This window comes from Podarcis filfolensis (genome assembly GCF_964270895.1).
Source record: "Podarcis filfolensis genome assembly, chromosome: 10".
NCBI lineage: Eukaryota > Metazoa > Chordata > Lepidosauria > Squamata > Lacertidae > Podarcis > Podarcis filfolensis.
In genome coordinates this window covers 43,658,108-43,682,239 of record NC_139612.1, presented here as the reverse complement: position 1 = coordinate 43,682,239, position 24,132 = coordinate 43,658,108, and the positions used below count along the sequence as shown (strand labels likewise).

General features: G+C 40.6%; 1 protein-coding gene and 1 long non-coding RNA gene across 6 annotated transcripts in view; one reads left to right on the top strand and one right to left on the bottom strand.

The window, feature by feature from the left end:
* Positions 1–6,114, bottom strand: part of LOC310743528 — a 10,674-nt gene extending 4,560 nt beyond the window's left edge. The window contains exons 1-4 of one of the 3 annotated variants that reach the window (XR_014539060.1): positions 5,352–6,114; positions 4,995–5,175; positions 3,320–3,444; positions 1,127–1,191 (exon numbers count right to left, since the gene is read on the bottom strand). This is a non-coding gene — a long non-coding RNA (uncharacterized lncRNA). Of the gene's footprint in view, positions 1–1,126; positions 1,192–3,319; positions 3,655–4,711; positions 4,888–4,994; positions 5,176–5,351 lie in introns of those variants that run through there. The other 2 variants (XR_014539061.1, XR_014539062.1) reach the window with 2 other exon arrangements.
* The window catches only part of PLBD1 (phospholipase B domain containing 1), a 26,623-nt gene extending 2,491 nt beyond the window's left edge, over positions 1–24,132 (top strand). For 2 of the 3 annotated variants that reach the window (XM_083573802.1, XM_083573804.1), the window contains exons 2-11: positions 7,947–8,166; positions 9,700–9,783; positions 10,351–10,489; positions 14,421–14,576; positions 16,067–16,211; positions 20,065–20,265; positions 20,360–20,500; positions 21,004–21,189; positions 22,897–23,003; positions 23,858–24,132. In XM_083573802.1, the coding sequence (XP_083429928.1) occupies positions 7,947–8,166; positions 9,700–9,783; positions 10,351–10,489; positions 14,421–14,576; positions 16,067–16,211; positions 20,065–20,265; positions 20,360–20,500; positions 21,004–21,189; positions 22,897–23,003; positions 23,858–24,025 (1,547 nt within the window). In that variant the 3' untranslated portion in view covers positions 24,026–24,132. Of the gene's footprint in view, positions 1–6,243; positions 6,323–7,946; positions 8,167–9,699; positions 9,784–10,350; positions 10,490–14,420; positions 14,577–16,066; positions 16,212–20,064; positions 20,266–20,359; positions 20,501–21,003; positions 21,190–22,896; positions 23,004–23,857 lie in introns of those variants that run through there. The other variant, XM_083573803.1, reaches the window with a different exon arrangement.

Genomic DNA, 24,132 nt, shown 5'->3' with positions numbered 1-24,132 from the left:
GGTTTGAATGCCCGCGATGGGGTGAGCTCCCATTGCTCGGTCCCTGCTCCTGCCAACTTAGCAGTTCGAAAGCACGTCAAAGTGCAAATAGATAAATAGGCCTGGAAGCTGTTTGCTGTCTCCCTTGGCCAGTAAAGCAAGATGAGCGCCGCAACCCCAGAGTCATCCGCGACTGGACCTAACGGTCAGGGGTCCCTTTACCCCTCTTTAGCGGATCTAATTGCAATCATAACCCTGATGAGCCAATATAAATAAAGCTACAGAATGCTTTGAAGCCAGAATTTGGCAAACTCAATGTTGTACAAATGGATAAACGGATAGTTAACGGAGTTACTTAAATTCTCAGTGAAATATCTGATTTGGCACCATCGGTCATTTCTGCCTGTACATCCAATTTCCGAAAGGGTACAAAAATTTTGTTTAATGTGTACAAATAATGTAATAATAACAGAAAGGAACCATGCATTTCTGAAGATGACAAATGTTAAGCTTGTCCTTTAACTTCAGGGTGTTTTTGTGGCAGAAAGTGAAATGGGTAGCTCTGAGCAAGTTCTGCAATTGTGGCTACTCAGAAATTCAGAAATCGTTTCCTCTAAAAGGAGATAGAAGAAGGGAAACCATTTAGTTCCTTTGCTGTCATAAGTTTTAAAAGCAAAGAGATTTTGGGAAGAATGATTTCTGATCATGTTTTAGAAATCAAAGTTGACACTTTAAAAAACACAGCTGACCAAAAACGAAGATTTAAAAAGGTTTTTTAAAAAAAATAAAAATAGTTTCCCCCTCCCATTTGTTAGTGCTTATTTGAAGCACTTGTATATTTATCTGGATAGAGTTAAGATTACCACAATAAGCTGAAAATAAGTGTCAAAGTAGTGCTACCATCCTGAACATAGTTCTTTCCTTAGTTTATCACACTTCAACATATGTGGAGATGGAAAACCTGCAAATGGAACATTGTGACTTGTCTGGAATGCATGTTGTTATCTCCTTAGGTCTCATTTGTTGTCGATTCCCTTTGAGTCTAAGGGTGATGTTGGAATTTTTCTTGTTTTTCCATTTTTGTGTACGCTTTGTGTCTTTGCATAACTTTGCACATCTAGATGAATATCTAGAGGGTGGGAAATACATGTAGAATATGCTTAGCTGTGCAATTCTTGCCAGAAAAAAGTGTCCACGCCCTTGCAAGAAGAACTAGAGGGAGGATAGAAATTGAACCACATTAAATTTATGCTAAGTCTAGATATGCAGCTATTTCTCTGGCAGGGATCCATGCCTTTAAAAATCAAAAAAGTGCAGCTTTCTCCATCAGTATGTCTTCATAGGAAGAAAAGCTGTACCATTTGGATTTCTGCCTGCAGGTGTTAAAAGCACAGGAACCCTGCTTTAAAAAAAAGGTGTAGCAGATCTATCTATAAAGCAGTGTACCTTAACAAAACAAAACAAAACAAAACAAAAGCCTGCATTGATGTGCACTGTTCTGTGGCGCTGTTGTTTGGTGGTTTTATTTTAGGCTTTTAATGTAAATTGTATTTGCTTTTAATTGTGATATTTTTGTAACCTACCCTGATGCACAGTCCTTCAGAAATCCTGGCACATCCATGCTGAGGTCTGACCAACATGGGCAGCTGAGCAGACAAATCACCTCAGCTCTGCCTCCCTTTTATACTTTGCCTGCTGATTGCAGCATCTGGGCTTGACGAGGCAGGTGACCCTCACCTGCTCCAAGCCTCCTCCAGTTGAGGAATCACATACGGTGGTACCTTGGTTTACGAAGGCAAAGTTCACAAACCAAAACACCTACTTCTGGGTTTGCAGTGTTCTTAATCCAACTTGTTCATAAACTAAGCCGTTCTTAAACCAAGGTACCACTGTACTTCTTCCCAGAGCTAGTGAGCCCCACCTGGCCAGGTAGGGAGCTGGGCTGCGGGCCCTTCCCTGCCTCAGCCTCCTGGAGCACTCCTCTCACTGCTCCCTCCGTCTCAGAGCCTGCCATGTTTGTGGAGACAGGAACCTCTGATGCGTCCTAATGCTCTGGTTCCTCTGCACTGACTCCCATCCCCTTGTCATCCTCTGTCACCCCGCGAGTACTTCCTACGCCAAACTCTCCTTCCCCATCCCCAGCTTGCCCTGGCGTGTCCCAGTCCTGGCTACACCCTTCACTGGGATCTTCTTCCTCTTCCCCATTGTCCTACCAGTTCATGGCAGCAACTTGAATTTAGTCCGGTATTCCTTCCTTCCTTCCAACCTGAAAATATCTTTCTTAAGAGAAACTCATTAACACATGTTGATTAAAATTATGTTGCCCTACCAGTTAAAATTGCCTCAGGCTGAACCTGAGCTGGCTTCTGTAGCTGGCCCTCCCTTGTTTGTGAATAGGCATTCACTTCACAAACAGAAGTACCAGAGAAAATAGATGAAAAAATACAAATGGACTGTTAATATAGATTTGCCACCATTCAACCTATCCAGCGATTCACTGCTGTGTCAGCGAAGCAAGATGGCAAATGTTTTAATTATTAATACTTGGTTGGAAAATAGACCTCTCACGCCAGATAGAAATTATAAGTTGTTATTATCCCACATAGTAATTTTGGTTTTGAGGATCAGAAAATAAAATAAAAGAGAATGCTTGCTGTTCTTAGGTTGCCCAAAAGAAGCAACATCAACTGTATTTTTGAAATGGAAGGCAACGTGAATTGCTCAGCCAAACAGTTCTGCCTTCACAGGAAATGTTGAGAAAGTTTACTGTAGTTAAGTTGAAGTACTGTAACTATAAAAGTTAATCAACAAACACCAGCCATATGTAAACTGTGTGAAGGTTCAGCTTTGCCAGACAGAAACATCAGGTAACCTTGAGGTGCAGTTATAAAGCTGGCAACAAAATGACCCTCTGAATTTAGTAATAACAACAATAAGTTCATTACCATTACATCTACAAGCAGAACTGAGGGTTGGGAATTTATATTGGCTAGTCTAGTTTTATCTGGATGCATTTTCTTCTGTTATTTTCATTTTTCTCTTATTGATAATTTTTCAATCTATTTTTAAAATAAGGGTGCGGTTTTTTTTAGAAGATCTTCTCAAAAATGCATGTTACCATAAAAAAAACTTTCAAGTCAAAGCTGAGTGTGTTTGTTTTAGTGTGTCTGAGGCTTTATTAGTCGTCCCATATCTAATTGCCTTAGTTTGTTGTGCCAGTTGGGTTGTTTTTTTTAAGTTCCAAAGGTTAAGAGGCTTTTTAGTAATACAGTACGGTAAAAAGCCAACAACAATGAGAAAACACCCCATGGTATTTGTGGTTAAGCAGGTGTTGGTTTACCTCATTTTCTTGCCTCCTTTTCCTCTAAGACTTTGCTGTCACAGTCATCTTAACATTTCATGTTTTCTTCTTTCTTTCTTTCCTCACCTTCATTTATAACTGCTCAAATCTTGCCTGGTGATAGCCTGGAGGCAAGAACACATCAGGTTATGCTTACAAGCAATTATAAGCAGACTGAGAGCGTGCTGTGTGTGAGTTTTACACACAAGCCTTAGACTGGGACATTGTTGTGGTAGATGTAAAAGGAAAAACGTTTCTCTTCAACCAGGCATTTGGCTGACTGACATTCTATGGCTTTTAAAATGTGTTGGGAGGGGGTTATTGGTTTGTTTTTCTGTTACCATGTATTTTGTATTTTTATGTTGTGAATTGCCCAGGAATCTTCTGATGAAGGGCAGTATGCAAATTTAATAAACAATAATAATAATTTGCACAGTCATGAGCTCCTTGGAGAAAGTATATGATGAAAGTGAAACAAATAAAGCTTCACTTTCAGTCAGCTACTGTGAATCTGAAGTTGTCTGTAGCTCTGATTGGCACAAGTTATTTCTTTAGTTTTTGAGCTAATTTTATGAAAATTGGCCAAAATCTACACTTCCCAGACATTCCAGCTATTTCCGTCCGCTATTTACAACAGTTGTATCGCAGCTATGTCTGACTTCTGGATGTATGGCAGCCCTAATCTAGAGGGTCACAAGTGAGTCAGCCCTGATTTAGGAGCAAATTTGGTGCGGCAGGACTCAAGACTTAGACTGTTTTCTCTTCACTTCTGGGAGAGCTTGCTCTCATGTAAAAGCTATGTTAAATTATCATCATTCCATCTATTTTATTTAAGCATCAACTGTATTGTTGTCAAGATAGCAAAACAATCAAACCACAAACATCATCATACACTGTTTGATGTATTGTGAGAGAGTGAAGGAAAGAAAGATGTGTAAAATCAACCCAGGGTCCCTCACCGTTCTCTCTGGAATAAGAAAAATATTGCAACACCTGTCATAAAAGACTTAAAATACTTGGAGGCTGGAGTTGCTTGAACTGAACAAAGTTCTGTGCATGGTTTATTTAAGAAAAGTTGCTGAGGAACACTGCTTACTAAGGAGAAGTTATCAAATTGTTTCTTGGAATGGCTGATAAACTGTTGGCTGATAAACTGAAGTGCTTCTTGGAAAGAAAACCCTGAACTTAAATACAGGTGCCAGCCATTTTGTGTGGGGATTCCATTCCTGGGCCCTATGCGCAACAGCTTGCTAAGCCCAATACATCCTTCCCCTGTTCTGCCCTCTTCTGGGTCCAAAAGCACACATGCATCACTGCCTGTACTTGCTATTAAATAAGAGTTGCCTTGAAGAGTAATTACAACCTAGTAGCTGGAGTGATTAAAAGAATGACCTGCAATCCTGTGGACTGGGAAAGTTTACATCCTGAATATGAATCTCAGTTCCTCCTACGATGACTCCCAATTTCTTTGTGTTCAAGGACATATTTCCATACACCTCTCCTTGAATGGACCTATGAACATTTGTTCTGCTACACAAGATCCTAAGTGAAATATTTCAAATACATAGGTTAGTCGAAGAGTTTCTGTTGTTGTCATGTTGTGTTAAATTGGATGCTGCATCATCCAGGTTTTGCTCTGTGTGTGTGTGTTGTCTTTGCTGAGACTGTGGCTTACAACGGAGACTAGAGGTATCGATCAGGACCTGCCCACCCAGGAGGCAAGGTGCTGCTTCAGGGGAAATGACATCTGTGGCATGTTCCTTGGAGGCTGGATCTGATTCCTCCTTGGCAGCCCCACCCCAACCTTAAATGTTGCCTTGAAAGGAACCTTTTGGTGAATAGGAGGTGCTGCTGGTCTCCCCCCACCAGTGGCGTAGCGTGGGTTGTCAGAACCCGGGGCAAGGCAAGTAATTTGCACCCCTAACCCGTGGATTTGCGCTCCCTAACCTGTGGATTTGCGCCCCCTAACCCTAACCCCCAGATGTTGCGCCCGGTGCGGCCGGCCCCCCCTGCACCCCCCACGCTACGCCACTGCCCCCCACCCCTAGGGAAGAAATGAAGGGGGCTGCCCTCTGGGAACTTTTGGGTTCTGCACCCGCCCAGCATGATTCAGAGCACTCACCCCACCCCACAATGGTCTTTGATTCTCACTTCAACCACCAGGTAAATTTGATTTGATTCCTTCCTACCACCACATGTTCCAAGTTTAGTTCGTCGCTCACCCCCCCCCCCCATTCATGATGTAAATATTCACTCCTCTCTTGTTCCTGATACAAATCTAGTTTCCCCCACTAGTTTTAACTAGTTTCCCCCACTATTTTAATGTTTCAGTATTTTAATGTTGTATTTTAATCTTGTTTTTAAGTTGTATTCATTCAACTTGTTTTTATTATTGCTTGTTAGCCACCCTGAGCCTGGCCTTGGCTGGGGAGCGCGGGGTATAAATTTTTATTATTATTATTATAGTTACTAAATTAGATCTTCACTCACCCCTACTTCCCTGGCATAGAGGACCCTGCCATTTTGGGGTTCGCCTCAGGTGCAAAAATGTATTGGGCCAGCACTGGTATCAATTCAAATAAGTTTATCACTTTGGTTTACATCAGATTGTATCCTGCAGCGTAGCAGCTAAAGTCTGGATATATTCCTAGTTAAATGGGACAGATCTGGTTAACACTACAATTCATTATTAGAAATAGCTGTTGAAGGTTAGCAAAAGCCTTCTGTGGGTGTCTGTGAACAAGCAAGGCTCATATGGAACGTACGGTATTTCCAAGTATAGTTGGTTGTTTGTTTGTGTGTGCTTATGTATGGGTTTTTAAATAGTAGCATATTTCACAATGTTTAAGATAAAAGCTCTCAAGTGGTTTTGTCACCTAAAATGTGCTTTCTGGTGTGTGAAGGTATGAAACTGAAATGCCGTAACAAAGAGCATACTAATGAGAAAATTAGGTACAAGAATACCGTGGAGATTGGAAAATGCAGATGTTGAGAACAGAGAAAGTAAGTTACCTTATTTCAATCAGATAGGAACATTTTCATCGTGGTAAAAGAAACTAGCTTTTTATTTGCTATGTCAAAGTGTTCAGGCAAAATGGTTTCTTGTAGCTATCAGTGTGACAGATTAGGCCTACCTTGAAGCAGCATAAAATTACACAATCATCCAGAAATAGTTCAAAGAGAATAATTCAAAACCTGAATTTGTATGTAGAGAGTAAGTGCATGGTGCCTATACATCCTCTGGTCTTAACATTTATTGTTCAACATTTTTATGTGAGTGTTTATCTCTGATTGGCACAAAAACATCTTTTTCATTTCCTTTTGAAGTCTCCAAGGCTGAGCCGTGGATGATGCCTTTTGGTGGAAATACTTCGAAATCTGAGCTTTAACATCCTTTAAAGTGGTTTTGTTTTTGTAAAGATCATGTATTTTCTACATTTTTGTGCTACAAATAGGCCAGAGACTTTAGGAGAGCATTGGGGGGGGGGGATGCAATTGGAAGTGGGAGGTATGAAAGTCCAATTTAGTGATTGAAAATCTTGTTGCAATTCTTACAATTGAAGCCACTGTTCCTTTTGGTTGTTTTTTTTTAGGGGAGCTAATTATTCTTAATGTTGATATATTCTGGTCCTCGAAAATAATGGCCATGTTACAACAAACGTAAAAGAAAAAAATATCTGTTCTCTAGCTCTAATAAGCTAATGGAATTATCATAAGCCTGTCAGAAGAACCATTTATAATAATATGGGTTTTTATTATTGACAATCTGTTTTATGTACCCAACCAGACACACAACGGTTCTTAATGCACTAATTTGACTAGGAAGGAAATCTCTCCCACTCACATTTACTAATAGTCCCATGGGTGATATCCAGCAAAATCATACCCAGACTATTGAAATAAATGGATTTGAGTAATTGAAGTTAATTTATTTACTGTAAGTGGCTCTACTCTGACTGTAGGGCTTGCTGATTGGAAGGTCGGCAGTTCGAATCCCTGCGACGGGGTGAGCTCCCGTTGCTCGGTCCCAGCTCCTGCCAACCTAGCAGTTCAAAAGCACGTCAAATTGCAAGTAGATAAATAGGGACCGCTCCGGTGGGAAGGTAAACTGCGTTTCCGTGCAATGCTCTGGTTTCGCCAGAAACTGCTTAGTCATGCTGGCCACATGACCCGGAAAAACTGTCTGTGGACAAACGTGGGCTCCCTCAGCCAGTAAAGCGAGATGAGTGCCGCAGGTTCGTGACTGGACTTAACTGTCAGGGGTCCTTTACCTTTACCTTTACCTTACTCTGAGTGTAATTTGGAAACCACCCATGGAATAACAGAAACATTGCCACCCAACCCCACCCCCACTCAGTCCACCTCTTTCCCGCTTTTCTTCCTAAAGTAACACTAATGTTTCAACAAATGAAACTGATCTGTAGAAAATGTAACTTGAAAAAAGAGACATTGCACATACTTTAGTAAACCAATAAATCTTTAATAAAAATATGTTTTGTTTTTTTTAAAAAGGAACCACCCGTGGATCTATATTTTCCTATTGAAATGAGTTATCCAGTACTTTACGGGACTGCCATTTGCAGTATGGTATTCTATTTTTCCAATTTTCTCCTTGAATTATTTACAGATACTCACTATGCCACCGTATATTGGCAGAAAACTGAGAAGACCTTCCAGGTTAAGGATGTATTGGATAAGAATGGTGATGCTTATGGCTATTATAATGACACTGTACAGTCTACAGGATGGGGGGTTCTTGAGATCAAAGCAGGCTATGGTAACCAGCCCATAAGCAATGAAGACCTCATGTATGCTGCAGGTTACTTGGAGGGCTATCTCACTGCTTCGTAAGTACCTCTGAAAACTAAATGGAGTCATCTGGTGGGGGCATTACAAGTATACATGTTAGAAGAGAAGAAGAGCCAACTGAGCTCATTGTATATTTATTGTTACCGATCTATTTTCCTTTTAATCATAAAACGTGTATTCAGTGAACAAACATGGAACCATGTAAAGCAATATACATTTGAATCATCTGTAATACACAAATAATAAATAGCTGAGTCACACATCAGGGAACACGAATAGTAAGTTTTAGTAAATGTGTAAAATTTAATATTGAAGATGCTTGCTTAACAGTAGCTGGAAGGGAATTCTAGGTATATGGGGGATGTAATTGTTCATTAAGAGAGAGCTACATTGTACTATAATAGCGTTCAGGTTCCTGAAATCTGTCTGTGATCAGCTATAAGTAAAATACACATTATCCACAATTTATTTCTGAATGTGGTTTATGGCATCATATGTGTTATTAAACATGGCTGGACAAAGCGTCTTAATGTTCACTTGGCCTCAAAGTAATGGGTGGAGTGGATGGGACGGAAATGATCTGTACTGCCATGGTGTGACTTCAGAGGCATCCAAACTTATTAGATGAAATGTGGTATCTTATTCAAAACTTGGGATAAACTGGATATTTGGTTAGTGTTCTGGGCCCATCTTGCCAAAACCAATTTGGGACTTCATATCAACATTCATTACTGTCAGCATTCATTATGAATGTATCACAACGCATGACGTATGACTTGAGATACATGCTGGACATTTGGCCAAGAAGCAGATGGTCTATTGTTTTTTTTAAAAAATGCATTTTCATAGTTTGAGCTATAATTTGTGGGATGAGGAACGCCTTTTGAGCTGGGCTGTTCTAGCTCCTGCTGGGTTTCATCAGCGGATTGGGACAAGTTCCAACGAGCTGGGTGTTGCATGGCTAATGGTACTTTTCTTTTCCTGGAGCGCTTCCAGGTGTGCTATAACGCTATACTGAGTGGTGTGTCATTATGCTCTACTGGACATGTGGGAAGTGGGGATAACATGCCAACCTAGATATTATGCTTGTTTCTTCAGAAGTATGAACCAGTGAGAGAGGTTATAGTTGCCTCACCCTCCTACTATGCCAATATCTTTGCTTGCCCATCTCTTCTTCTAGAAGTTGTTGGCCAAAGCTAAAGTCCTGCTTGCTACAAGAAGTGGGTAGGTGGTGGTGCAAGGACCGTGGACTAGCTGAGCAAGGGGTCAGGAGGCATGGAATGTTCCAGACCTTTGCAAATTTAGCAAAACTTTTTTTTTTTAAAGCAATAAAATAAAATTAACAGCCATCACTTCACAATGTGAATTCAGTAACCATCAGCACATACTTCTTGGGTTAAACATGTAAGTTAATATAAGTTCTCCAAATGCCCATATAGGTATCCACACAAAACTGAGGTCTATAGGAAAATAAGTCCAAATGTAGCCAGGGCCATGAGGTCCAAGACCATTGTCTAATGGACAGTGGGTATTTGTATTTATAACATTTCCCTCCTCTTTTTCCCCCCCAGACACATGTGTGACCATCTTGCAAACCTGTATACACAGCTGATTAAGAATGTCCTCATTGAGAGAAAAGTTAAAGATTTTATGCGGTATGTTATAAAAATAAAATGCTCTTTTCACAAATAGGAACAAAAGTTGCCTAGAAGTTCCAGTCACCCTGGTGATATTTTCTTGTTTTTGCTGAACAAGTTGATTCAGGAAAATATTGTGCCACAATAAATTTCTTAAGTCTTTAAGGTTGCACAACATTAATGGATTTTTGTTTGAAATAGACAATCCTCTAGAAGCATCCTGGGAGATGTTGCAAGAGTTGACAGTGTACGGTGTCTATAGAGATGCAAGTGAACGCCCTGCACCACCCTGGTTCTTGGGCAAGTAAATTTCCCTGAGAGTATATAATATACGAACTGTTCCCATATAAAATTATAAGTGAAACAAGTTGAAAGGTGACCTGATTTAGTTATCTCTGAGCAAAATAACATTTATTAATACAACCTGAGTTTTGTCAGCAGGCTACAATGTTTGTTTACTTGATAAAAGTGTGATCTGAGCTAAGCATGTTTACTCAGGAGCAAGTGCCGATGGATCACAGTTGGACTTAAGGCTATCTGGCCTGTGAAAAAACGCACTCTAAAGTCACATTTTCCTCTCTACAGGAAACAAGATAAGTGGACCAGACAACAAATAAAAAAAAACAAGAATGACCCCTTCTGGAGACATGCCGGGTACATCATTGCCCAGTTGGATGGGCTGTACATGGGAACAGTGGAGTGGGCTAAGCGACAGCAAAAAACAGTAAGACTCAAAAAACAGTAAGGCTTATCACTTGAAGGGGAAAGAGAGTTTAGACCACACACAAAAACTGAAAGGGTGTTTTTACTGCTTTCTTCTTTACATCAAAGAATCCATTTAGATTGCAGCTATCAAATTGGTGCACAGTATCAGAGTTTAATATTAATTCCAGAAACTCTTGTTTGCAACTCTAGGCCTTTAGGAAACTTGGGTGGGGTGATGAAGGTCTGTCTGCACATGTTCTACCACACACACACAGAATGGGAAGTGACACTGCATGCAGCTGCTGTCATTGTAGCCATAATTGTTGTGTGGGCCGGCAGCCCTCTGGGATATCAATGAGGCGGCAGCATTGAGAATTAGCAAGTTGAGAACTGACTGGAGACAAATAGCTTTCACCTTTATTGCCAAGCTCAGCCATTTTATTTCACACTGGGAGAGTAGAGACACGAATAACTAACTGACCTTTCCGTCTTTGTCTAAGCACTGCAAGGAAACATGGAGCCCAGGGTTTATGAAGGCAGGATCAGCAGCATTTAAAATAAATAGCACTTATCCCCTGATGGTTTTGCTTCCAGCTTTCTCTGAAAGTAAGCTACAGAAACAAAGAAGAAATGAAAAAGGTTGAGAATTGTTTCACAACCAGATCTGTGATCCTATTAAGCACCTTGGAAGTAAAAATACAGTTGAAATACATTGACCTTGCTTCTGGATAAAATACATTTTGAACATGTGTGTATTATACTAGAAGTTAACACAAATATGTTGTATTGGCCTGAATATAAGCCCCCCCCCCCCAAATTCTGACTGAAAAGTTAAAGTGCTGCTTAAATTCGTGAGCTTACGAAAATTGGCTTTTACGATATCACTGCTGAAACAGACATACCGTAAAATGGAATGGGTGTGAGTGCCTAAACGGGTGTGAGTGTTCTAAATGATTTCTCACAAATGGTGAGATTGCAGCTGTGTATAAGGGAGGACTCATTTTGGGGATAAGAGCTGTGGTGCAAAAATGAACAGTCCCCAAATATTCTCAAAACTTAGGAGTGTTGATCCATTATTGTTTATCTGTCTCTGTGCACACATGTAATACCAAATGTATTAATTAGCATGACTACCACCCTGTGCATGATGTCCTGGGAGTAAGCTGCATTGAACTCTGGTACTTAATTCTGAATGCATAGGTTCACTTTGTAAAACGCACTGATCTTTAACAAAAGAACTTTAACTTGCTGAAAGGCAACAGTTGGCTTTTAATTAGACATGCAAACAATCTTGCAAAGAAGTGTTCCCTTTGAAAATTCTAGCATGAAGTAGGGATACCATCAGAGTATACGAAAAACATATCCCACCTCTGCAGGATTTTTGTCCTCATTCTCTGACTTTGGTCACATCCAGACGAAGTGCATGTTTCACAAAATTTGCATGGAGGTAATTTTGATGTCAAGCATAGTATTTTACAAGAAACTACAGGATAGAACTGCATCATGGATAACATTATGTGTACACAGATTAAAAAACTGTGAGTGCACAGGAGCCAGAGTACAGTATACAATAATGTATACACAGGACTCATCCCATTCTCTCCCTCATTTAGTCACTTGGAAAATTAACCCTTTGTGTACCAAAATTAGGAGCAGTTTTTCTCATGATACCAGCTGTAGCAATATTTGGCCAGTGCCACACGCTGTTGTGCACAACCTTCCCCCCAGAGTTTTTGTGTGTGATGCATTGATCGAGTCAGTAGTAGCGATGTACATGTCTTTTCTGTGCCTTACTTGTCAATATGATACTTAAAAGCACTACAGTTCTTAAAGTGGGTCATTCATTCTCCCTCTTCAGCATCTGAGGCACAGCAATCTGAAGAGATGAAATTATACACAGCACAGAGCAAAATGGGACCCAGGAAGAAAGAATAAAATCAAATCTGTTACAACAGCTGGTCTGTCTTTGCATATTCTGGATGACTATGATAGAAGTAGTATATAAACTGTCTTCTACCTGTTCTGAGCTCCATCAGAAGCATCTGGCAGAATTCCATGAGCTGCTTTTGAATCCATTCTCTTTGCCTTCTCACAAAATAAGATCTGGGCAATAATCACCTATATTTGTTTTTCAAGGATCCATATGCCTATATAAACAAAAGTCTATTCCATCTGTCTCTTTGTTAGGTCAGTTGTTACTGCAGCATCCCATGCTTGCCAGATCCAATAACTCTTTAACTTCTGACATGCAAAACACTCCTTAGTCAAGCAACTTGGTTGGTTAGAGCAGGTGCTGATAACGCCAAGGTTGCAGATTCAGTCCCCATATGGGACAGCTGCATATTCCTGCATTGCATGGGGTTGGACTAGATGTTCCTCAGGGTCCCACCCTACTTCACAGTTCTGTTATTCTGTCTGTTTAAATACCTCACATAACTTTGAGCACCACCTTTCCAATGCACTGTCAAGCATCCTTTGCTCTGTCATTAGTCTAGATCTTAGGACCAGAGCATAACTCTTTGCTGAAGGAATTTCTTTATAGTCACATTTTCCAAAGAAATGAGGGGTTTAAATATTGAATATATTTAGAGAACTATGTATACATAACATACAGTTGCTTTCCTTAATTTCATAATTTCAGTGTTTAAAGTCTCCGTCTTAAACCACTTCTTGCAAATATCTTGGCAAATGGTATATTTTGGTACTAGCTGCATCTAAACTCTTATATTCAAACTCCACATAATTCTCTACCCTTCTTAATCTGAAAGAAGGCTAGGAAAACAATCTTATTCCGTGCTATATTCTGAAGAAGCCTACTGAGAGGATAATTTTTTTTGAAAAACTTTATTGCTACACAGTAATTTTGATTAGGAAACCAACTTCTACCATGTCATGATAATTCTGCAAGAATTATTAGCAAAGAGTTTGGATTTCCTGTTTCTCAAGGCAAAATTAATTCTAAACATGATATTGAGAAGAAACATACTGACTTGCTGTACATTCTCTTCTGTTCTAGCTGTTTCATAATATTACATGCTCAGCTTGTATTATTCCACAGCACTAGGAAATCTGCTGTTTTCATAGCTACCAGCTACAGTTTCTTCTGCTGACATTGTTTCCTTGAGCTCCTAATCCCCAGCCCATCAACCATGCTGAAGGAGGGAGGCTTGCCCTGGCTCCGTCATTCACTAGTTGTGCATTTTTTAGAGGGAAGAACCACCTTCCCTCTGTCTCTTCCACCAGTCCTACCTAGTAACAGGAAGAACTGCAGAGGGAAGTTTTGTCCTACCACATCTTTCTGCATAGGAACAAAGGAAACTGCCTTGTGGCAAGTCAAATCATTGGTTCTTCTAGCTTAGTATTGTCAATACTTGACTCTCTGGGGTCCCAGGCAGGAGTCCTTCTTGGCCCAACTTGGAGATGCCAGGGATAAAATCTGGGACTCCTTGCATGTAAAGCATGTGCGCTACCCTCTCAGCTACATTCTCAGTATAAAGAGAATGGGATGCAAAATTGCTATTAATGGACAGTCACCTCTTCTGAGGGAACCAGAACCATGTTCACCATCTACATGGCAGCCATATTGTTAATCGAGTTCCTCAACGAACCCCTTTTCAAAATTGGCATTGCAGTGGCTGATTTTCAGCTCTTGAGTAAAGAGGCCAACATTGGTGATGTTGCATATCCTTTTTGCAGAAAAATGGCAGTTTCACATCTGATCTTTTCAAGAAATTTCAGGCCAGTACTATATCCAGGCCTGGTAATTTGTTAACTTTTTATTTGTGCACTAGTACTAAAACTTCATTACTTGTCACTTGACTTGGTTCTTCAGACTCCCTCCTTGGAAAAAAAAGTCATTCAGGCATGGACAGCTATTACTGTGTTGGGTACCACTGTCATGGCAAACTTGAGTCTAAAATTGCAAATATCTCATCTCTCTTTACTTCCAGCCTCTCACTCCCTTCCAAGTCTATTTCCTGAATGCAGTTGGAGATCTGCTTGACCTCATTCCTGCCTTATTCTCAGGTTCAGCAATGACTAATTTAATGACAGGAGACTCTACACAGTACCTATGGGATATGGGCCATTGCTCTGCTCTGATTAAGGTGAGACCAACAACATTCCTGTTTCTACCTTTAGGCCTAAAAGAAAAGATGTAACCAACTGCACCCCAAAATTGAATTTATACTTTGTACCCCATTTTTCTAAGCCTTATGCATACATAGCATTGATAATTTAATCTCATACTGTTGGTTTTACTATACTTTTTTTTAAATAAAAATAATAATTGTCATTGTCTGTTCTCTCTAAAATAGCCCCACTTTATTCTGGGAGAAAATTTCAGAAGTGTCCCAGTCAAAAATGTAATCAAGATACTGGATATTCAATAGTTTGAAAGAAAAGTCAAGTCCTAAGAATTGCCTGTCTCAATCAGACCAATGTTTGCATAAAATGCATATTTTACTAAAACTGATGTTCACAGAAATGGCAAATACCAAACAAAAATATATTACTGGAGAGAGAATTTTGGATTTATAAATTATTCATATACACCTTAGAAATATACAACAGGTATTCTGATATGGAATCTAAGCAGATGTGCAACATAAGAATTCAAATATAAGTAAATGGAAGGGTTAAGATGCGCCCTACTGACAGTGTTTTGACAGGCAATTGAAAAGGCTGAACAAAAATGTTACAAGGAATATCCGATTCAGGGATATGGGTGCTATTTCCTTTTAAAAGAATAAAAATAATTGGATGAATTGCTAGCAGTGCATTGCCGGATTGCAGCTAGTTAGTAGGACTCTGGATCTTCAGTCTTCAACTTTTTCCAACCCAAGACTCACCTTTAATCTAAGATGATAAATGGGTGAGGAACGGTTGAAGGAGCTGGGCATTTTTAGCCTGGAAAAGAGGAGACTGAGAGGAGATATGATAGCCATCTTTCAATATCTCAAGGGCTGTCACAAGCTTGTTTTCACCTGCTCTGGAGGGTAGAACCCAAACCAATGGCTTCAAGTTACAAGAAAGGAGATTCCAACTAAACATCAAGAAGAGCTTTATGACCTTAAGAGCTATTTGACAGTGGAATGGACTCCTATGAGAGGTGGTGGACTCTCCTTCCTTGGAGGTTTTTAAGCAGAGGTTAGATGGCCATCTGCCATCTAGTTGAGATTCCTGCATAGCAGGGGGTTGGACTAGATGACCCTTAGGCTCCCTTCCAACTACACTTCTAAGATTCTGTGATTCTATAATGGTGGGTCCTAGGTTGAAAATGTCAAAGACTACTGATCTATCTGGAGTTCTGCTAACAAGTTATTTACCCAATATATCTCAGAACTTGTGTCTTAAATGTTTTAACCATGTTGGTTGTGCTGCTGTTGTTGTGATGCATCTGTTCTTGAGTCTACTAGCCAAAGACCAACAAGGTAGATCATTCCTCTGTCCCTCTCTCTCGCTTCATGCTTCTGAAGAAGTGGGCTTGAATCCACAGAAGCTCATGCCACAATAAATTAGTCTGTCTTTAAGGTGCCACAAGACTCTGTCATTTTGACTGCATGAGACTAACATGGCTACTACTTCTTTTGGCTAGGTCCTCCCTGGATATGAAAATATATTATTTGCTCATTCTAGCTGGTTCACATATGCAGCCACTTTGAGAATCTATAAGCACTGGGACTTTAGAGTTGATGATCCACAAACGAGCTCAGGCCGTGCTTCATTCAGCAGTTACCCAGGTAACTTAGATGTGTGAATGGAACTCTGTGCGAGTTTGTTACGTTTGAATGCAGGAGTCTAGCCTGTATGCTGTAGAATCTCATAGAGTTTGCTGCCCTGTAGGAACTTGAATTCAAAGGCAGATAGGGTAACAAAGGCTTTATAATCCAAATAAACCTGCAGATTAATATGTAGCAAAGCTTGCTGACTGGTTAGACAAATTGGATATGGATTTGGGCTGGTAAGGAGGTTGTGCTTCTTCAGCGAACTAAATCCAAAACTTTATTGCTTAGCCAAAGGTCATCATAAAAAAGCACAATAAAAATGGGAAGACCATTCAAAATTTGATTAATACAAACTAATAGCATGACCACCAGCTGACATAATCTCCCTCACCCTCACTGAACCAGTACCATTGAGTTTGCCCTAAGGAGACTCACATCCCTGTGTGTGTGATCTTGGCACCAGCCCAGTGATACTGGATATCACAAGCCTGCTTTTCAAGTCTGCCACACAAGCTTCAACCACAAACTATTACAAACCACCCAAGTGCCTAGTAGTGTTTTTGTAGTGTTGCACCTACTGAGAACATTGCATCCTCCAGTCAAAATATTTCAAGATGCCTCTAGCTGGCCTTGAATTAATTCCAGTTAGTGTGTGTAGAAAAAGGTAGATGGAATAACTTTCCTTCTTAAAGCTGTGCCCCAAACTTTAAACAGCATGTTTTTAACTGGCTTTTTTACCTGCTGTTGTCTTTTTGGTGCCAGGCAGATACTTTATTTTTAATTTTTAACTGCAGTTGTAATCCTGTCAACTGCTTTATGCTGCTTTTATAATTTTGTAGCTTTTAGTTTATGTTTTTTATATATATATTTGTACTGTAATCTTTTTATAAACCACCCTTGGAATATGGTTGAAAGGCAGTATAAAAGGTAGTATTAATAAACAAATACCTTGCATCCTATGTTTGTGCAAGCAGAAGGCAGCTTGAAAAGTCAGTCACTCCTTCCCTGCCTCCAAGGGTGGTTGGAAGCCTTTTGAACAGTGTGGGCAACAGTGTGCTAGGGACCTGCAGAGCACAGCGTGGAGAACCGCTGGTACAAAATTCCTCTGCTCAGTTAGCAATCACATGGGACGGGGGCAAAACAGCACCTCTCCAAACTTTGTGAGGGGGAAACTTTGTGAGTGCAAGATTTAGCATGTGCTGAGTATAAGGGTTTGATTGTTAAGTGTGCCTGCTTTTAACAACAGTGCAATATTGTACATGCATGATTGTGTGCAAGAGATGAAGAAACATGGGTATAGGAAGAGAGACGTTAAGAAAAGGAAGAGGTGCAGAGAGGTGGCATGTGTGTGGCATGGCATCCATGTGTGAATGTGCCACTGGTCTTATTATTTTATTTGTTTATTGCATCTATACCCCTCCTTCCCTTCCAAGGAGCTCGAGGTGGCATACATGGTTCTCCCCTCCTCAATTAATCTCCACAACAGCCCTGTGAGGTAGGTTAGGCTGAGAGGCAATGATGAGCCCAAGGTTGCCCAGTGAGTTTCATGGCTGAGTGGGAATTCGAATCCTGGTTTCCCAGGTCCTGGTCTGACACTCTAACCACTACACAACACTTGGCACTTGCAGAAGATTTCTGTTCACTTTCTGTGGTGAGAATAGATGAATGCTGCTGTATACATTTATATGCACAAAATTTAAAACAACTTGCCTAGAAATACTTTGTGCAGTGCTTGTAGTAGTCGTCATGCTGTAGCCTTCCTACATGCTGCTGCCTTTCTACCTGTGCAACATCCCACAATGGAGCATGCTTTTATTTTATTTTTTATCGCAATAGGGACTGTATTTTATTATATTATATTTCATGCTTGTACCATTTTCAGCACAGTCACTCCTGTTTCTGATCATGGTCTGGCCCTTTGAGGGAACTGCTTGAAACACTAACATCACCTCTCATTAATAAGGCTGTGGTGAATGAGACTGCAAGGCCCCAGTGTTCTCTACAAGGTTTGCTGAGTAGCTACATGGCTTGGATCCAGAAGATGCAATCAGAAACACTTTTGTTTGCATTGTTAGAATTATGGGGCTCATTCAAGGATCCTTGAGAGTGAGCGATAGGGAGACTGGCTTACAGATGAAGTAGATAAACCGTGTCAAGAGGCAATTTCAATTACATCAAATTCTCATAAGCCCATGCAAATAGAGAAACACAATGCTGACTAGGCAGAACTTCAGAGAGCCGCCGGTGCTTGTAGATTTCATTTTCCAGTACTTTTCCTTAGGGATGCTGATTTCCCCCTGCTATTTTCCAGGGCACATACCTGTTACAGAATCACAACCTACAAAATTAGTTCTAAGGGCTGTGTTCATGTCTCTGTGTGATACCTTTTAGAAACTTATGTGGAACCAGTGAATGTGAACACCTAGAAAATTGTCATGTCAGCTGTTTTGCCATCTTTTAGTTTTTAGATGTCTCTGTAAGAGAGTTATAAGCTCATGTCACATAAGCAGCCCATTGTGAAGCTCATAATGGAACTGAATTGTGACTTTGATGTTCATTTAACTTAAACAAAGCATTCATTTCATCTTTCTTTAATACTGTATTTTATAAAATATTATTCGGTCCTCCATGGACTACAGAGGTTTCATCCAATGTCAGGGGATTCTCTAGTAAATGGCTGGGTGGTTGTGGTGTAAGTCAGTCTGGTCAATTTTATTTTATATAGCCAAAGGCCTTTACAATGGACAGCAGAGAATAAAAGGAAAACTTTCTTCTAAAATCATACAACGTAGCCTGTAGTTTACAACGTAAAAAGAAATTGACTACATTAAAAATTTAAATTGGAGTGCATTCACATAGCTGGAACGGAGCTTCTTGGCTGCCAGTGCAAATTTGGCTCCCTGGTGTGTAATATATAGATGTTTATCTGCTAGGAATTCAACTGTCACTTCCGGTGTGGATCGACCTGGAAGCCAATTAAGAATTGGCAGTATAAAGTTTCCTCTGGGCATTGTGTACAGGGGGCAAATCAGAAGATAGTGTGTGATGTCCTCTACCTGATTGCATCCATATATACATTTCAATCCATATGGGGAATTATTTGATAACTCACTTCTAAATATGTTGAGGGCATCTGTTGGAATCATAGTTCTACAAAGGCCCTGTGTAGCTGTGGGAAGGTCAGAGTCTCAAGGTGATGGGGGCCTTAATTGATTGGTCATAATTTAGGAGGATTTCTGGGCTCCTAATCACTTAAAAATAGGAACAACAAAATGACTCTAAGTTAGACTGCAGAAATGAAGACAGAGGTGGGCAAGCCAGAGATGGATTTTTGTGTGGAAGGTCTGTGAGCTCTGTGTTCAGCTGTTTAGAGGCATTGGTTCCTTTCATTCTTAGCTCCAGACAGCGGATCTTGGAGTTCCACTAAAATATGAAATAGATCCTGCAGAACTGACACCTCCCCTCCCCTGCTATACATCTATGGACTGCGCTCAAGAAAGGTGGCTTATAAATTAAATTTACAAAAATCATCCCAGTCAACGGACTAGTTTGCTAAGCCTCATAACAGTGTGTTATTATGTTCATTGATTGACAAGAAGATATTGTGAACTGACCATAGTCCATTATTGCCAAATATTCCATGAAGTCAGGAATGTCTGACTGCATAGGTGGCAGTTCCCCATTTAAAATTGTTTATAAGGGTGTCCTTTCTTAGCAAGTTTGGAGTGAGAACTGCTTGTCCCCTAGCCTTGCAGCAGTCAGAGACAAACCCAGGAGCCCAGCAAAATTTGTTGGAAAAGCCTCAAAATAAACATTGTGAAGCATTCATTTATGGATAACAAACAATCTCCTTTTATTTTGTATTCAGGTTTTTTGGTATCCCTAGATGACTTTTACATACTTGGCAATGGCTTGATCATGTTGCAGACCACAAACAGCGTATACAACCATTCCCTTCTCAAACAAGTGGTACCTGAGAGTCTCTTTGCATGGCAGAGAGTCCGCATTGCCAACATGATGGCCCACTGTGGAAAGTCCTGGGCACAAGCCTTCGAAAGGGAAAATTCTGGTTGGTATATTTGAAGTGAATCTCTTTGTGTACGATTCTCTCAATCCTCTTGTCCCAAAAGTAAAAAGTTTAACTGTCTCCTCACTCACTTTAGGTACTTATAACAACCAGTACATGATACTGAATACAAACAGGGTCAAACTGCAAGAGAGTCTTGGTGAAGGAACCCTCTATGTCGTTGAACAGATCCCAAAACTTGTGGAATATTCTGATCAGACAAGTATTCTCCGTAAAGGTAAAAGCTTCATTAGGAGTTCTGGAGTTTGGGTTTGGTTTTTTTTTTTAAAAAAAAGTCTCTGCTGAAAGTTATCACTTTTGCTTAACTAGGGAGAATTAGAAAATAGTCTAGGATAAATTTGTAATACACCAGTAATTCCAGATTTGTATTTGTGCAAAAAGGGTGTGTGTGTAGTAATGTAATGTTTGCAGGTGACTCCAGCACTCAGCAGCGTAAATGATAATAGATGGTGCTCAAAAGACTCCCACTGTTTTTGGGTAAATGCTGAGATTCTTTGGTATGTCAGCCTCTCCAAGTGAAATTTGCTTTTACAACTGTTACATTCCTTCCCATGCAAGTTCTTTCCCATTCATTTATTTCCTTGTGAGTGACAGCAAGCTCTAGAAAGAGGGTTGGTGTTTCTTGCAGTTCAGCTTTCAAATTCAAAACTTTGGGAACTTTCAAGCAGTGTCCAAAACCTCTTCTCCAATGCCCCTTACCTTTCGTGTCTACTTTTACAGGATACTGGCCTTCTTACAACGTCCCTTTTCATGAAAATATCTACAATCTGAGCGGATATACAGAGTATGTTGAAAAATACGGCCTAGACTTCTCTTATGAGATGGCTCCCAGAGCAAAAATCTTCCGACGGGACCAAGGGAAAGTGACTGACATGGAGACCATGAAGCACATAATGAGATACAACAGTATGACATTTTTAATTATCCTTTAACATATGGCCAGGGAACCTTTTTTCTGCCTAGGATGACATTTCCTCTGGTGTAATTATTGAGATCCAAATGCCAGCAGCGGGGCAGGGCAGAAGCTGATGGTGGATGGGGTCATCCCAATTTTTTATCTCTCTTTCTGCCATAGCCTGCTGTCTGTCCTTGCCACCCATTTCTTACCTCTTCCTTGCCATCCAGTGGGAGGGAGGGATCACTCTTGTCAGAGGTGTGATATGATCACTTGCAGAGGGCTTCTGAATCTAGGCTGATGGCGCAGGTTGTCCACCCCTATTTTACAAGGATTTCCCCTCCCATCTCCACAACGTGAAAAGGCTCATTGCAAGGAATTAGCACTGCCATCATCTCTGTGCTTGCTAGCCTTTTCAGGCAACTCAGAAGAAATCATAAGAGTTTTCCTTTGCTGTTTTGGTTTCTGAACCGAACTGGGACAAGGAAAGAAAGTTGTTGAACTTTAACTACCTGGAGACAGTTTTCAAAACCCATTGAGATTTTGAGGTGGGAGCCCAAATCTAACAACATATTAGTCCTCCCCACCCCCCAAAAAAGAACTTCTCAGATCTTTGGGTTTAGTCCCTTACATTTATTTATTCACATGCTGTTTATTCAGCATCCATTGCGATTTGCGGGCGGAAAGTTTACGCAGAGGTTAGATTATACCTATTCAGTCTGATTTTTTGAGGGTGCTTACATGTCTTCTCATTAAACACTTTTTCATTCCACAGTTTTCAAAGCATTTCTATGTCACTTTCCAAAACTTTAAAAAGCCTGTGGTGTTGTTGTTTTTAAGTAGATTTTTGCTAGGGTGACAAAGTGCTTTTCATCCACTTTAAATGTGCAGACTGGAAGTTTTGGTATGCAATCAAATCACATTCCCACAAAATACTGACAGTCTGGAGAGCTTCATTAATGTGTGACCCCGAAATTTTGGATCCCCTCCAAACTGATGCCAAGTCTGGCAGTCCCCACAATGTTGTCAAAATACCTCCCAGTGTGAATGAACTGTGGATAAAATCTTGTTTGTAAATACCTAACTCTGTGAGCAGTCAAGGCCGTTTGCATTCTGCACTGTAACCCCTGAGGCATTTGACATCTAGCACAAAATGGCTGAAGCATTTGTTTTCAATTCAAGGGTATGAGTCACCATTGCCTTTGCTCTCCCTTTAGCCCTGTGATCAGCCCAGGCTTAGCCATGAACCTCACCGAGTGATCTTGGGCTTCTCTCTCTCTCTCTCTCTCTCTCTCTCTCTCTCTCTCTCTCTCTCTTACTCACCTACCTTATAGGAGTGCTGTGAGAATAAAAGCCAGAGAGGGCCTAAACTCTTTGAGGCCAGGTGGGAGGATACAAATGTAAATTAACTAATACAGTGCTACCTCGGGTTACATACACTTCAGGTTACAGACTCCGCTAACCCAGAAATAGTACCTCGGGTTAAGAACTTTGCTTCAGGATGAGAACAGAAATCGTGCTCTGGCAGCGTGGCGGCAGCGGGAGGCCCCATTAGCTAAAGTGGTACCTCAGGTTAAGAACAGTTTCAGGTTAAGAACGGACATCCAGAATGAATTAAATTCTTAACCTGAGGTACCACTGTACAGAGAAATGCGGTCGGTCCTCGTGGCTATGAACACTTACTTAAATCCTCATTCTCTGGTTCCTTTGTTTTCTAGACTACACAAAAGATCCCTATACAAGGCACAATCCCTGTAATACCATTTGCTGCAGGGGAGACCTGAACCCTGAGTCTCCAATGCCAGCTGGCTGCTATGACTCCAAGGTAAAGACTCCCAGAAGAACTGGCCTGTTCTAGATGCTTGTGGGGAGGGTGGATTCATGCATTCACCCATTCATTCATTCTCTCTCTCTCTCTCTCTCTCTCTCTCTCTCTCTCTCACACACACACACACACTTCCTCCTCTGTATATCATTATATGCAGCCCAAAGGTAAGGACAGTGACAGATTTATATGTGGGCTGGGCCCACATTTAAATCTGTCACTGTCCTTACCTTTGGCAACCTGTGACATAAGAGTCTATGACTCTGTAACAGTTACCCAAGTGCATATTTACTGTTTAGTAAAGTTTGTGGAGGCTTTAGAGCTTCTCATAGAGTTATATGATAAATACGGTAAGTAGTGCTCTACTTTCATTGAGTAGTAGAGAAAGAAGAGAATGAGGTTTTGTTTCTCATGATCAGATTCTATTAAGTTTTGGTCTCCCAAGGTCTCCTAGCCCAGGGCTGGAGTTGCTTTAATCCGGCCATGGGTAAGAATGCAGCCTGCCCTTTCCCGCTGGATCTTGCTGGAAGGCACATTCACGGTACTTTTAAAACTGCTCTTTTTGTGCAGAACTCTTCATGCACAAAATAGTTATATTAAAAAATAAGATTTGCCCTTCTTTTCATTGTAAGCAGCCTTGAGGCTTTGGAAAGGAGACAAATAAATTGAGATAAATAAATAATTGGGTGCAACGGAAGCCGAGCAAAATGGAGAAGGAAAGAGGTTAGATAAGTTTTGGACCAGTAGTGTGCTGGTGTTGAGAGAGAGTAGCTCTGTGACTTTTTCTGGGGGGGGTGTGATGATACTGCCCTCTTTCCTTTTTCAATGAAGTGTTCTCCTATGATCCTTCACAGGTATCAGACCTCTCTATGGCTACGAACTTTGCAGCCTATGCCATTAATGGACCAACTGTGGAAGAGGACCTGCCTGTGTTCAGCTGGACGCGTTTCAACAAAACAAAGCACCAGGGCTTGCCAGATTCATATAACTTTGATTTTGTCGTTATGAAGCCAGTGCTGTGAAATAAGCATCAGAAGCTTTAACATCTAGGGAGGGGGAAATAAGTTTAAAAAACAACAACTACGCTTTTACTGCCATACCAAATAAACTGGCCTGTGCCCACCTGGGA